General features: G+C 43.4%; 1 protein-coding gene across 7 annotated transcripts in view; it reads left to right on the forward strand.

The window, feature by feature from the left end:
* The window catches only part of rubcnl (rubicon like autophagy enhancer), a 65,537-nt gene that overhangs the window by 20,336 nt on the left and 29,830 nt on the right, over nt 1-15,371 (forward strand). For 5 of the 7 annotated variants that reach the window (XM_048602886.1, XM_048602888.1, XM_048602887.1 and 2 more), the window contains 5 exons: nt 215-691; nt 977-1,074; nt 4,438-4,633; nt 9,989-10,135; nt 13,266-13,317. In XM_048602886.1, coding sequence (XP_048458843.1) covers nt 215-691; nt 977-1,074; nt 4,438-4,633; nt 9,989-10,135; nt 13,266-13,317 — 970 coding nt within the window. The remainder of the gene's footprint in view (nt 1-214; nt 692-976; nt 1,075-4,437; nt 4,634-9,988; nt 10,136-13,265; nt 13,318-15,371) is intronic. The other 2 variants (XM_048602889.1, XM_048602890.1) reach the window with 2 other exon arrangements.

Genomic DNA, 15,371 nt, shown 5'->3' on the forward strand with positions numbered 1-15,371 from the left:
GCTGACGTTTCGGGTCTAGACCCTTCTTCAGAAAATGATTTTCTGAAGAAGGGTCTAGGCCCGAAACGTCAGCCTTCCTGCTCCTCTGATGCTGCTTGGCCTGCTGTGTTCATCCAGCTCTACACCTTGTTATATCAGATTCTCCAGCATCTGCAGTTCCTACTATCTCTGACTTTGTTTCTTGCTTTTTTTTTTTAACTTGTTATTGTGTCAGATGAATACTCCACACCAGCAGTGATGGGCCAGTCTGCAGTGCATCCCGGACGACACTCGAACAATCCAGAAGCCATCAAAGAGATCCTGATCTCAGCACTGGGCACCTTTGATGGCTTCAAACCTCCTTCCACAGAGAACTGTGCGGCTGTTACAAGGCTTTCTTCACTGACCGAGCTTCAAGATGGAGCTTCGAAGTGTCTTTGGGACAACCATCATGATAAAGGTGGTGAAGAACAGCGACACCGTGTTGAGATTGCTATGACGACCTCCCAAGATGGCTCGTACAGCAGTAGTTCAAGTGTCTCTCCTGAAAAGTCCTCAAGTCGCGTTAAATTTAACCCCCTCAGCAAACTCCTAACCTCCGTACAGGCTACAGCTTCCAGATACAGGAGCTTCTCGGGAGCTCCACCTGCAGTGTGTAAGGCTGAGGTATCCTATTACCAATGCCCTCAGTCTGACTCCAGAATCCATCCAGGTAAAAGATGTTCATGTGACAATACCACTGTGGGGTTGGTACTGAATAATGGGGTTGCAATTCAGACAAAGCAATGTGCGAACGTAGTGTCAGGAGATATGTGAAGAATAATGTAACCCAGTTGGTCATCTGAAATTTTATGAATTAAAGTTGTTCTCTTTTTAAAAATATAAATATTTGGCATTTTTAAGGTGGTTTCGGGCAAGGAATTTGCACCATCCATTTTAAATTTCTTCCCCTTTCGTCCCCCACTTTGAATCTAAAATGTCACTCTTTTTTTCTCAGAGAAAGCACGGTATTGGCCAAATGACAGACCGGAGACCATTGTGTACACGAGTTATCTCTCCAGTCCCAGTTTCAGCGCAAGTAGGGCTCAGGAAAGGGTAAGAAGTTATCCACAAAGCTGTGATATAAATTTTGTTCTTTGTTCCACCTTTTCTACAAGGTTTAACTTTTTTCCTTTTTTATTCACTGCCTGTCTTTTTTTTTATTTATTTGGAATTCCTGCGTCAGTAATGTTCAGGATTGTTGATTAATATAGATATTCAATGTTTAAAAAATTTTTCTTAATATAAAGAGTTCACAATTTACTAGTTTGTTTTAAAATAGTAGATCGTGTATTTCAGTATCACTTGATCTGTGCTGGAACGTCCCTTTTTTTTTGTTTTAAACTGCAGATGTTCACTACCAGGGAATTGTCACAGAGTCACAGATCTACAGCACGGAAATAGACCCTTTGATCTAACTCATCCACGCTGACTAGTATCCTAAATTAATCTAGTGGCATTTGCCAGCATTTCACCCATATCCCTCTTAATCCTTCCTATTCATGTATCCATCAAGATGCCTTTTTAAACATTGTACCAACCTCCTTCACCTTCCTCTGGCAGTTCATTCCATACATGCACCATCCTCTTCATGGAAAAAGTTGTTCCTTGGGTCTTTCCCCTCTCACCTTGAGCAAAGGAAGCTCAATGGAAAGATATGAAGTACGTATTTGCTCCTCACCAACAATGACATGTGACATTTCCAAATTGACTAACAGGGCCATCTGAAACACTGACATATCTTTTTGTAATGGGGTGCAAAAGTCATGTGTAAAACTGAGAACCCTGTTTGTTTTATCAGGAATTTGATACAAATGTCAGCAAATATTTTTAAATTTGTTGAATGCCCCAGCTGCACTTGCATTGAAGTTCTGGCACCCAATTATTGGGGGCGGGGTGGGGTGGGGTGCTGGTGAAAAGATATTATGAATACAAGTCAGTGAAGGGTCACAAGTTGGATAATGCTCAAAACAAATGACGAAGAGAATAGATGCAGGGTTACCACTGTGCAAATAAAATGCTTCCTTTTTACTGTGACAGAAACTATACAATGCAGTGGACAGAGGGTCTAAAATATTATTGTCTCCTTTTGAGATGAGGAGAAAAGAGTCCAATATAAATTTGTAGAGTCAGAAATGGACCCTTCTGTCCAACTAATCCATTGCCAACCGCACTCCCAAACTGAACTAGTCCTATTGGCCTGCACTTGCCCCTTATGCCTCCAAATGTTTCTTACTCGTGAATTTATCCAAATATCTTTTTAAATGTTTTTACTGTACCCGTGTCCACCACTTCCTCTGGAAGTTCATGCCACATCCTGTTGAAATGAGTAATTCACTTTCAGACATCTGGTCGTACAATAAATGCTTTGAAGAAGTTAAAATGGTTCTAAATATGTATCAAAGTCACATTGTCACCATTAACCAGGACAAGTAGAAGCAGCAAGATGTAATTTTAACCTAGGCCTCCTAAACAAACATTCACACAGCACTGGATGGGACGACTATTGAGATTACATGAAGCTGTAGGGTTTTGTACACACTTGGTGAGAGAAGGCAACTGTTAAGGTTAATTTTAAATGACAGGACACACCATTTCATGCTGAAGAAGAGGATGTGATTTCAGTGTGGATTTCTGCACTCAGCTGAGCTATTTCAACCGGGAAGGCTTCTGGTCCATGCATTCACCTGAAAAAAACCACGCCAAAAGTAATTGTTAGTCTGGTCGATGTTAGGGATAAGGATTCTGACCCAAGATTTGGGCCATAATGCCTAATGCTGGATTCTGTGATTGGATGGCACTTTTTGAACAATCCCAAATGCGCTAATAATTACATTGATAACCAATTGAAGATTATCGATTTCAATTGCTAAGTGCCTCAGTTATGTTTGCAAGAATCTACATGATATTCATATGCAAGGACCTATTCTCTGCAAGATTTTCCATTTTTAAAATTCTATAGTATCTAATGATGACCGTGAATCCATTGTCAATTGTCAGGAAAAACCCAGCTGGTTCACTAATGCCCTTTAGGGAAGGAAACTGCCATCCTTACACGGTCTGGCGTTCATGTGACTCCAGACCCACAATGTTGTTGACTCTTAGCTGCCCTCTGGGCAATTAGGGGTGGGCATTAAATGCTGACTAGCCAGTGTTGCCCTCGACCTGTGAATGAATAAAGGATTCACCATGCCAAGTCTTGATCAAACAGTTAACTAGTCAAACAGTCAGCAGCCTTTTCTCATGCAATATACATGGTTTTTTCTGCTCTTTGAAATCTGGCACTTCCTGGATGGTGTCAAGCTTCTTGAGTGTTGTTGGGGCTGCACCCATCCAGGCAAGTAGTGAGTATTCCATCACACTCCTGACTTGTGCCTTGTAGATGGTGGACAGGCTTTGGGGAGTCAGGAGGTGAGTTACTCACTGCAGTATTCCTAGCCTCTGACCTGCTCTTGTAGCCACTGTGTTTAAACGGTGAGTCTAGTTGAGTTTCTGGTCAATGGTAACCCCCCAGGATGTTGATAGTGGAGGATATTTGGGATGTGAGGGTGATTACTCTCCTCTTGAGGTTTAAGTCACTGTCACTCTCCTCAACAATCAGAGGGAAGATTACTGCACTGTTGGGATACCCAGTGAGCCCATTTTCACACTAGGATTCACAGCTATGAGGACAACAGTCTGGACTTGCTTGATTGCAAAGTGCGCTTGGTTCTATTCATAAATCAAGGAGACAAGGAATGTGTCTGTGAGCAGTAACCCCATATGTGAAGGATCGTATCACCACCCAAGTGACATTTTAGTGCTTGTTGGGAAGTTCTGGTGATGGGGCATTTTGCCAAATGACTTTGGCAGTCTGCTCAAGGAGCCATGCAACAGAATCCACCCTATCCTTTTTCCTGCAAGGTCTTGAGGACACTTCATGCTGACCACTCCTTGGTGGGTGGGTGTGTGTGAGAGAGAGATCTGGCCCGATTGTGCCATAACTGCCCAGCTACCAATGTCAGCTGTTTAAAAATGACCATTTTCCTGCTCTAGACATAGGCAAGTCCCAGAGGACTGGGGCTGTTCTTCCTCTTGTCCTTGTTCTCATTTCCCATCTTTCACATCGTGGTAGAAGATGGAACAATTCCTGACGTTACAAATTGGCAGATGCCCCTTTGCTGTAATAGGGCATACCTCACACCCACAGAGCTCCAGACCTAGAAAAGCTTCCATTTGTCAGCTCTTAACTCTATCGTTCCTTTCTGTTTGACCATCACTAAGAATGTTTAGCTTATGGTTTCATTTTGCATGGGTGAGTTAGGGGACAAAGAGATGACTGGTTGGCAGGGTTAAAGATGGAGTGCACCTGATCATTCTTATCATTTTGACTCGGCCTCACATGAATTTAATAAAGTAAGAACAAGTTTGTGTTAACAGGAGAACACTCACCTGGTTGTTGCTGATATGGTGATTGCTGCACTGGAGAATGTGAAAAGTAATATGTACGAACAGGCAGAGCTGCTGGAAGACTGTAGCTTGGCAATTGCACAGACCCCAGTAGATGAGATAAGCACTTATATTAAGAAGGCAGTCCATTCCAACTCCGTGAATTCTGTGGATAGCGGTTATGAATGTAAGTATTGAGTTCCTTTGTGCTTGTAGCTTAGTGAACTTCGTTAGAATCAAAAAACAATCGTTCTTGTCCAACCTGATTTACTTTCTATGATTTGCAATCAAAGTATGAAATTACTTTTTAATGCATAGGGTGAAGAAACCAAGCGTAACTTAGATTTAGAGAAAAATTGTCTTGGATCCCTTACTGAGATATAACAAATCCACCTCCTTTCCAGAAAAAGTTTGAAACTTTGAGATCATATAAATATTTTAAGATTTGTTGTGCCTATAGAAACAGTTTTGTTTTCTGTAAGGTGTAAATACTACACCTTATTTAGCCAATTTTTTTCCCCCCCACTGGACAATGTCTCTGCGCTGAAATATATTAGGTTTAGCACGTTCAGTTTATCTTAACTTTCAAACTGAGACTTTAAGTTCCATCCAATGTACCTTTTACAAAGTTTCTCTATCCCCTAATGAGGAGACCAAAATTGGATATGGTCTTTTTAACATGGTCCCTGAATAAAGTCTTGTTCAGCTTCTTAATTGATTCTCAGGATTTATTTAGAGTCCCCAGAACTGAGTCTAGTCTATTTTCAGGTGGAATTTTTGTCAAAAGCATTTTGAGACTTGGGGGTTTTGCCATGATATAGGGCTTACCAGAAGCTATGTAAATTGCCACTTCTGATTGTTCAATCCTTCACTTCATTCTGAAGAGTTCTGCTTAACTTCCACTCGGGTGGTGTTGGACAACTTCTTTTGAGCTGTCTTTTGTTTAAGTCCTCCTTCTAATGACAATACCGTTTTTAGTATCTACAGACAACCCAGCCTTTGTGACAGCTTTGACTTTTTCAATAATCCCGCACACACCAAATACATTTTTCTACCTCCTATCAAATCCATTTTTATACCTTTAATTTCCTGATTGGGAATCGAACCTGGGTCGCAGCGGTGAAAGCGCCGCATCCTAACCACTAGACCACCAGGGTGGCCTGTTGTGTTCATCCAGCCCTGCACCTTGTTGTCTCTTTATACCTTTAATCTGTGTCCAGACAGCACCTTCTTTTTTTTTCATTGCTTCTTGCACTTGTTTGACAGTTTGGCTCAGCTGTCTATTCTTAGTTTCTGATTCATCACGCTCAGTTCGTGTCTTTTAGAATTAGCTTTTATTGTCACTTATTCAAATGAGTACAGTGAAAAGTGCATAAGTCGCTGCTTACCGCACCATCTTAGGGACGAGGTCTCCAGGTGCAGCTTCAGCTGTAGTTTTTTAGAAAAACAGAAATAAAAAGTCCAGCATTGCACGTTCTAGTATTAAATTTCAAGATGGAGAAAAAAGTTCAGTGCAACAGTCTTCTGACTGAGTTCATGCTGGCACCAAGCCTCCCATCTGTACCAGGCCTTGACTGTACACCCAGCTGGGCTTCACCTCAGGGTTCACGAGGCTGGGACATCTCTCTGGAATCCCCTTGAGAATGGAGGTCCATGCTGAGCTAGGCCGAGAGACTGCCATGATGGGCTGGGAGACTGCCATGCCAGGCTGAGACCGCCAGGCTGAGACCACCAGGCCTCTACGCCAGGCCGAGGGGACGCCTCGTCAAGTCTGAGTCGAGAAGAGCAGATACAAAATGACAAAAGAAGGGGGAGGAAAAAGAAGAAAATCAACCTGTTGACTGCATTCCCCCTACTCACTGTTGTCCCCATTCTATTTCCTCCATCATTGCTCAGTTGAAATAACAACATTTTTGTCTCATTGCTGCCAGAGTCCCTTGCTTATTAAGTGTGTTCTTTGTGCTATAAAAGCGCTCGTTATAATAATACACAATCTTTTCAGAAAGGAGGTATCTCACATCTGGGACAACTGGTTTTAGTTTATGAAATATTAAATGGAGGTTGGGGGGGGGGTAGGTGGTGGGCATAGAGGAGGTTGATCAGAATATTTTCTGATACTGTTGGAGTAAGGTAAAGGTCATTTGTCCAAACCAATTAAAAGATCTTTTAAGCAGTAAGAAATCAAAACATGGAATGGGCTTCCAGCACATTGAAGGTGAACATTTGGTTTGTACTTATTTATTCATTCACTGGATGTGGATGTTGCTGGCTGGGCCCAGCATTTCTTGCCCGTCCCTTGTTGCCCCCTTGAGAAGGTGGGGGTGAGCTGCCTTCTTGAACCACTGCAGTCCACCTGCTGTGGGTTGACCCACAATGCCCTTAGGGAGGGATATCCAAGATTTTTGACCCAGCAGTAGCGAAGGAACGGCGATATGTTTCCAAGTCAGGATGGTGAGTGGCTTGGAGGGGAACTTGCAGTGGATGGTGTTCCCATGTATCTGGTGGCCTTGTCCTTCCAGATGGAAGTGGTCGTGGGTTTGGAAGGTGCAGCTGGAGAATGTTTAGTGAGTTGCCGCTGTGTAACTTGGTAGGTGGTACACACTGCAATGACTTTGTCAATAATGGTGAAGCAATTGAATGTTTAAAGTGGGCTGCTTTGTCTTGGATGGTGTCAAACTTCTTGAGTGTTGTTGGGGCTGCACCCATCAAAGCAAGTGGGGAGTATTCCATCACACTCCTGATTTGTGCCTTGTTGATAGTGGACAGTCTTTGAGGAGTTGGGACTCATTACAGAATTCCTAGTCTGTGACCTCCTCTTGTAGTCACTGAGTTTATATAGCAAGTCCAGCTGAGTTTTTGTTTAATGAAAACCTCCAAGTTGAATTCCATGATATTAATTCCATTAAAGGTCAAGAGTATTGTGTACAGTCCTGGTCAGATTGCTTGGCACTGTCCGCTTAGCCGTCCAAGCCCTGATGTTCTCCTAGTCTTGCTGCATGTGAACATGGAATGCTTCAGGAGCAGAAGAGTCACAAATAGTACTGAAATGTTTGAGATTGTCCGTGAAAATCCTCACTTCATCCTGCACCAAGGCCATCTCAATGAGTCAGCTGAAGATGGTTGGACCTAGGACAGTACCCTGAGGAACTCCTGTAGAGATGGGATGACTGACCTCCAACAACCACGACCATTTCCCTATCTGCCAGGTATGACTCTAACCGGTGGAGAATTTGTTCCGTGATATCCATTGATATCAGTTTTGCAAGGGCTCCTTGATGCCACACTTGGCTGAATGTGACCTTGATGTCATGGACTGCCTCTGTCACCTCTCCTCTGGAATTCAGCTCTTAAACATGAACAAAAGCTGTAATGAGGTCAGGAGCTGAGTGGCCCTAATGGAACCCAAACTGAGCAGGTTATTGCTGTCAGATATCACTGATGACACTGCCGGTCATCTTTTGATGTTGTCCGGGCCTGTAAGCCTTTGCAGTATCCAATGCCTCCAGCTTTTTTTGACATCATGTGGAATGAATCAACCTGGCTGAAGACTGGTATCTGTAATCTTGGGCACCACTGGAGGATAGGGAGATGGCTCGTCCATTTGGCACTTCGGGTTGAAGATTGCTGCGAATGTTTCAGCCTTATCTTTTGCACTGATGAGCTGGGCTCTTCCATCATTGAGGCTGGGGATATTTACAGACCCACCTCTGACTGGCTGTGTAATTATCCCACAATGCGTGACTGGTTAAGCTATGGAGCTTGGATCTGATCGAAAGCCCTGGCTATTTCACACAAGTAGACCTATGCTATATCCTCAACATATTAACAGCTCACTTTTTTTTTTAGGTGTGCTTGGTACTGCTCCTGTCATGCCATCCTGCATCCTTCATTGAACCAGGATTGATCCCTTAGCTTGATCGGAATGGTAGAGTGGGAGATACATAGGTCACAAGGTTACAGATGGTATTTGAGCAATTTTGCAGCTACTGGTGAACCACAGTATGGATGCTTGGATTGCATTGCTGGATCGATTTGGAAATCTATTCCATCCAGGGCAACTTGAGACAACTTGAAGGGTATTTGCTGTGTGAATATGAGACTTCATTCCCACTGTACCATGATCATTCCTACCAGTACAACTTGCTCCATCTATAATGGACTGGTGAGAATGAGGTCAAGTTGGTTCCCTCTCGAACTGCTACAGACCTCACCAAGCAATTTATAGTTCAGGGTCAGCAGTTGTGGGGCTACCGAGATGTAATGTTTGTGATTATTTTCTGAGTGGACAGACTTCATTCGGTGCACTTGCCAATGCTTCTTCCAAATGACGCTATTGTGGAATGCAGACTCATCAGCTGAGTGGGGAGGAAGGGGCTGTTGGTGGTGATAATCTGATGTCCTTGTCCGTGTTTAACCTGGTGTTGTGAGAATTTGTGGAGTCCTGACGTCATGTCATGGACAACATTCTTCCTGATGGTGTACCACTGTCCCACTTCTTGTAGGTCTTCCCTCCCTGTGGGACAGGACACACCCCAATGACAGTGCTGCCACAGACATATAGAAACATAAAATATGGGCACTTTACATGTCTGTGAGGCAGCTCTTCCTTTTAGAGTAAGAAGGCCTCTTCTAAGGGAGATCTCGGTGTCCATGTGCATAGATCACTGAAAATTGCCATCCAGGTTGATAGGGTTGTTAAGAAGGCGTACGGTGTGTTAGGTTTTATTGGTAGAGGGATTGAGTTTCGGAGCCATGAGGTCATGTTGCAGCTGTACAAAACTCTGGTGCGGCCGCACTTGGAGTATTGTGTACAGTTCTGGTCACCGCATTATAGGAAGGATGTGGAAGCATTGGAAAGGGTGCAGAGGAGATTTACCAGGATGTTGCCTGGTATGGAGGGAAGGTCTTCTGAGGAAAGGCTGAGGGACTTGAGGCTGTTTTCGTTAGAGAGAAGAAGGTTAAGAGGTGACTTAATAGAGACATACAAGATGATCAGAGGATTAGATAGGGTGGACGGTGGGAGCCTTTTTCCTCGGATGGTGATGGCTAGCACAAGGGGATGTAGCTTTAAATTGAGGGGTGATAGATATAGGACAGATGTCAGAGGTAGGTTCTTTACTTGGAGAGTAGTAAGGGCGTGGAATGCCCTGCCTGCAACAGTAGTAGACTTGCCCACTTTGAGGGCATTTAAATGTTCATTGGATAAACATATGGATGATAATGGAATAGTTTAGGTTAGATGGGCTTCAGATTGGTTTCACAGGTCAGTGCAACATCGAGGGCCGAAGGCTGTAATGTTCTATGTTCTATGCTGATTTGAGCTGGTGTCAATCCAATGCCTTCAGAGATAATTAAACCCTGTGATGAAGGAAGTGGAGGGTGTTTACAAATAGATCTGTTGTGCCAAATGCTCTTGGTCGCCTATTTCCAAGCTTCCTGACGGCACAATATTGCTAGTGAACTATTGTTCCCGGCGTTGTTTAGTGGACACTGGAGAAATGTTACAGTTTACCCAGATTCCATTTTTTGTTTATATATACAGGTGGTTCTGCTACCCAGTTGGATGATTGCTCTGATGCTGGCTCCAAGTCTCTGCTTGAAGACAAACAAAATGGTGACGCTGTTGGTGCTGATGACGATGCTTATGATGATTTTGTGATAATAGGTACCGGTGTCAGAACGGATCAAGGTTCTAAATCCTTTACCTCCGTTAACTGAATAGGGGATGGTGTAGGGGAAATGATGTTATCTTATCCTATAATCCCAGTTGGTGGTACTATTGGACAACTAAGATCCCAGAATTCAATCTGGCTTGATCAATGATAAGGGCTTTTTCTCTCTCTCTCTCTCTCTTTTTTCTTTCTCTCCATGCTCCACCTCCCCCCTCGCCCCCATCCCAGGCCCCAAGAAAACCTTCCACATCAAGCTGATGTGGTATACTGTATCCGCTGTTCCCGATGTGGCCTCCTCTACATCGGGGAAACCAAGCGGAGGCTCGGGGACAGCTTTGTGGAACACCTATGCTCAGTTCGCGACAAACGACTGCACCTCCCAGTTGCGAACCATTTCAACTCCCCCTCCCACTCCTTGGACGACGTGTCCATCCTGGGCTGCCTCCAGTGCCACAACGATGCCACCCAAAGGTTGCAGGAACAGCACCTCATATTTCTCTTGGGAACCCTGCAGCCCAATGGTATCAACGTGGACTTCACAAGCTTCAAAATCTCCCCTCCCCCAACCGCATCCCAAAACCAGCCTAGCTCGTCCCCATCTCCCTAACCTGTCCATCCTTTCTCCCACCTATCCATTCCTCCCACCTCAAGCCCTACCCCCACCACCTACCTACCAGCCTCATCCCGCCCCCTTGACCTGTCTGTCCTCCCTGGACTGACCTATCCCCTCCCTACCTCCCCACCTACACTCACCTTTACTGGCTCCACCCCCATCTCTTTGACCTGTCTGTCTCCTCTCCACCTATCTTCTCCTCTATCCATCTTCTATCCGCCTCCCCCTCTCTCCCTATTTATTTCAGAACCCCCTTCCCCTCCCCCATTTCTGAAGAAGGGTCCAGACCCGAAACGTCAGCCTTCCTGCTCCTCTGATGCTGCTTGGCCTGCTGTGTTCATCCAGCTCTACACCTTGTTATTTTATGATCAATGATAAGTTGTTTTTGATTGTGGTTAGCACTGTTCAGGCATTGAAAGATGGTCACACAAAAGGAATTTTCTTTTTAGTGCAGAATAGAACTCTATTACGCAAAAAAAGCTATCTAGATATAGACCACAATCAAAGGTTTTAAAACAAAGCAAAATGACCTTTCAATCTGTTCTTTGACACTATTAGGTTCAAATCCAGAGAAATTATCCCTCTCTATCAAATCTTCCAAGTTCAACTGATCTGGTTCTGTCATGTGGACCCTTACGTGAATATACTCAAACCGAAAGCTCAGACGTTCTCAGCTTCCAGTAGCCTGTGAATTTCTGGCCATACAACCCTTGTTTGAAAGCTCCATAAACTAAACATTTCTTACGCCAAGATAGCAAGAACTGCCGATGCTGGAGTCAGAGATAAGCGTGTGGAGCTGGAGGAACACAGCAGGCCAGGCAGCATCAGAGGAGCAGGAAAGTTGACATTCCGTGTTGGGACTCTTCTTCAAAATGAAAAGAGTCCTGACCCGAAACGTCAGCTTTCCTGCTCCCCTCGTGCTGCCTGGCCTGCTGTACTCCTCCAGCTCCACACTTTGTCATCTCTGACTCCAAACTGCTTCCTGACCCCCTCATTCTCTCTCCAAAAAAAAGAAAATCCTTGACCTTGCTTCTGGCCCCAGTTAGGCCTCCAAATTACCCTAAAATCTTCTAAACTAAATCTTTGGTTATTCTGAATAAAGATAAACCAATGGCCATGTGCACTCCACTTGTGATAAACACCACAGTGTAAACATCTTTATACATGGTGGCTCAGTGGTTAGCACTGCTGCCTCACAGTGCTAGGGGCCCAGGCTTAATTCCAGCCTTGAGTCACTGTGCAAACTCCACACAGATGTTTGGTGTGTGTCTGCGTGGGTTTCCTCCAGGTGCTCAGGTTTTCTCCCACAGTCCAAAGGTGTGCAGGTTAGGTGGATTGGCCATGCTAAATTTTTTTGCTCCATTGAGTTCAGGGATGTGTGGGCTGGGTGCATTAGTCATGGGAAATGAGGGGTTACAGGGATAGAGCAGGGGCATGGGTTTGGTAAGGTGCTCTTCAGAGGGCCAGTGAAATTTGATGGGCCAAATGGCCTGCTTGCGGACTAAGTATTCTTTGATCTTATTCCATTAACAGACCATGGATTTACAGTCAACTGGTCTCTGACAATACTAGAATGGATCACTCTTTCAAAAGGACTATCTGACTTAGTGCTTTTAAAATAAAAAAGAAACATCCTCAAAAGTGGCCAACTGGTTTGAAATTCGATCTCTCAAAAATATGTAAATCAAACACCTTTCACTGCAATCTTTGCTTCACTTTTTAAGAGGAGAAAGTGAAAGTGCAGCTCAGACAATTTTCTACTTTGACTGTAGAGCTGGTCTCTGGATTCCATTAATATACAAAAACACACTTCTTGACCAAATGCATATTAGCAGTTTAAAAACATTTATTCTGTAAATGTAATCAACTAGTGGGTATACACTATAATAATGAATATTCTAAAACTAATTATTGAATCTACAATGCTTCTAGCTTTGGAGTGTGACGTTAATCTTTCTGTGAAAGGACACCAGGGGTCTGCAATTAGCTGCCCCCTTTTTTTTAAAATGTAAAAGCATCCAATTCGCCAGTCACTTTCATTTGACCACCTGTTGAGTAATAGCAGTTTGCTAAAGTTGCCTAAAGGTCTCTTTACTTTTTGACAGATGCAACTGTTCTGAATTTATTTTGTTTGCAAACTCGAGTGTTTGATGCAAATGGTGTTTTGTAGATCTTTGGTGTTAAGTAGAGTTTGTGGTGAATCACTGACACACACACACTCAGTCCTGATAATAACACCAGAGCCTGACCATGTGAATCATTCGATTTAATTTTGAAATAAACTGGGGAGTTCCCAGTAAAATACGTCTTGGTTTCATTTTATATTTTGTGTTGCAAATGAACTTTAGCGAACTATTTAAATTTATTTGTTTTAACATGACAGTCCATGTTTCTAGTATGCACCTTTGAGTATTTAACACTTTTTTTAAAAATGTGCACCTGTTTGTTAAACATTTACTTCACTTGACAAGGGATTTTAATTTTTTAAAACTGCCTACTTGCTGTTTATTTCTGGACAATTTGTTTGTTTACAGAATTTGATGACCTTATTTTTGGTTCCGATGGCCCCTTAAAATCGATAGAAAGGTAAGGTTTTCTTAGTTGTACTGTTTGCCTTCATCCAATGCCCTTTTCTGACTAGTCCCATGTTTTTAAACCATTTGTATTAAATGAGAACAGCTACCCTTTCACACATTTTTAAGCCTGCTCTCTGGACAGTGCGACATTAGACTGCATTCTGGGATTGGAGAATTAGGGTGAAAGAGCATTGGTGACGATTGGAAAATGAAAGTTTCCTATGTGGAGAGGGCAGAATAGTCTGTGCCCCTGAGGCTGCTATTCCTTTTTTTTTGAGCATAGTTGAGATCCGTATTAAAGATTGATTGGTTGAGTTGAATATGTACACTGTTATTGGCATGCAATTCCTCCAACCAAATGCAGTGACAAAGAGAAACTTTGTGAATTACAAAAGAAATTGTTAGGCTTTAATGGATTTAATGCATTAACTATCCAATAAACTCCGCTCAAAGTTAGGAAAGGAATATGTGCCCTATTCAGAGCAGCACGGTGGCTCAGTGGTTAGCACTGCAGCCTCTCAGCAGCAGGTACCTGGGTTCAGTTCCACCCTCGGGTGACTGTCTGTGTGGAGTTTGCACGTTCTCCCCGTGTCTGCGTGGGTTTCCTCTGCATGCACTGGTTTTCTCCACAGTCCAAGGATGTGCAGGTTAGATGAGTTGGCCATGCTAAATTGCCCACAGTGTCCAGGGATGTTAGGTTAGGTGGGTTAGCCATGGGAAATGCAGTGGTTACAGGAATGGGGTGAAAAGATTGAGGAGCGAGAAGATACAGGGATAGTGCAATGCTCTTCAGAGGGCTGGTTTGGACTCAATGGGCTGAAAGGCCTGCTTCCACATTGTGATTCCAAGATTCTGAGTGTGTCAATCTCTCCAGCCATGTGGGAAACTGTGTTTAAGTGGAATCTTGTTCCTGCAAATAGCAAGTAATTCATGGAGACTTTCAACTTTTTTTTTCTCTCCTTTTGAATTGTTGGGGGTAATATTTTCTTGTTTCCCATTCTGCATCCAATCTCTTGGATCCAATTGTCTTTATTTTTTTTCTCCAAGTTCAGCCTCTTTTTTTTTTTCTTCCTTCTTGACTCCCATCCGTTAAAAGGATAGACTTGCAAAGTCTTAGGCACTTGTGTACCCCTGTGTCAATGTCTTAGATGCCACATTGCAGAAAATTTTGAATTATTTATGTCCTTGAGCCAACAAGAGGGTGCCATAGCAGATTTGATTGCTTGGCTAGATCTCTCTTCTCTGGTGTGGAGCCCAACACAAGAGGGTGTAACTGAATGGTGAGGTCAATCAGCAATTCTTTCAGGAAACTAATCTTTTTGTTTGAGAGAGTGAAATCTAGAACTCTCCTCCAAAGAAGGTGAGGACCAATTGAAAATATCCAGGCTCTGATAGATGTGTGCTGTGGCAACCATGCACTTCGACATGTTGTCATTTAGAGCTACGGATAATGGTGGTGGCAGCTCCAATTTTCTTTCCATCACCACAGCTGACCAGGAATCTCTCTCACTTGTACTGTCTGTCACTGATTTGTGTTAGAAGGATTTGTCACTTGATTTGTAACTTGTTTGTAGTATGAGGTACGTTGTTGTGCTAAAGAGGCATGGCATGGTACACATCACAGGAAGTGATGTGATGTCACATGGCCTTGTTGCCTGGCAGCCTCATGGCAAGATGAAGCAACAGTAAAATGTTTCTGAAAGCTAGTGTTTATCTTACCGTGGCAAACTCTACCAAGTTTCTTCAGTAGTGCAACAAGTCCATGATGCACCCAAATATTATAATCTTGAATGCATTTTCCTTGGGAGTGGGACAAGACCAGAGCCTCTAGCTCAGAGACATGGATGCTACCTCTGCAGCAGAGGGAGATGTTAGATTTTTAACCTGGTGAGGACATGGGATCTGGAACTAAGGCAGGCAAATAGAGTTGAGATGCAGTTCAGTTATAATCCAACTGAATCGGGAAGGGGTCTGAATGGATTCTTCCAAACCTATCTATGTAATCTTGTACAATAGGAAACCACTAACTGAGGAGATCTTTGCTTCCTTCTCTTGGGAATCTGA

Source organism: Rhincodon typus, chromosome 11, assembly GCF_021869965.1.
Source record: "Rhincodon typus isolate 14 chromosome 11, sRhiTyp1.1, whole genome shotgun sequence".
NCBI classification, from domain to species: domain Eukaryota; kingdom Metazoa; phylum Chordata; class Chondrichthyes; order Orectolobiformes; family Rhincodontidae; genus Rhincodon; species Rhincodon typus.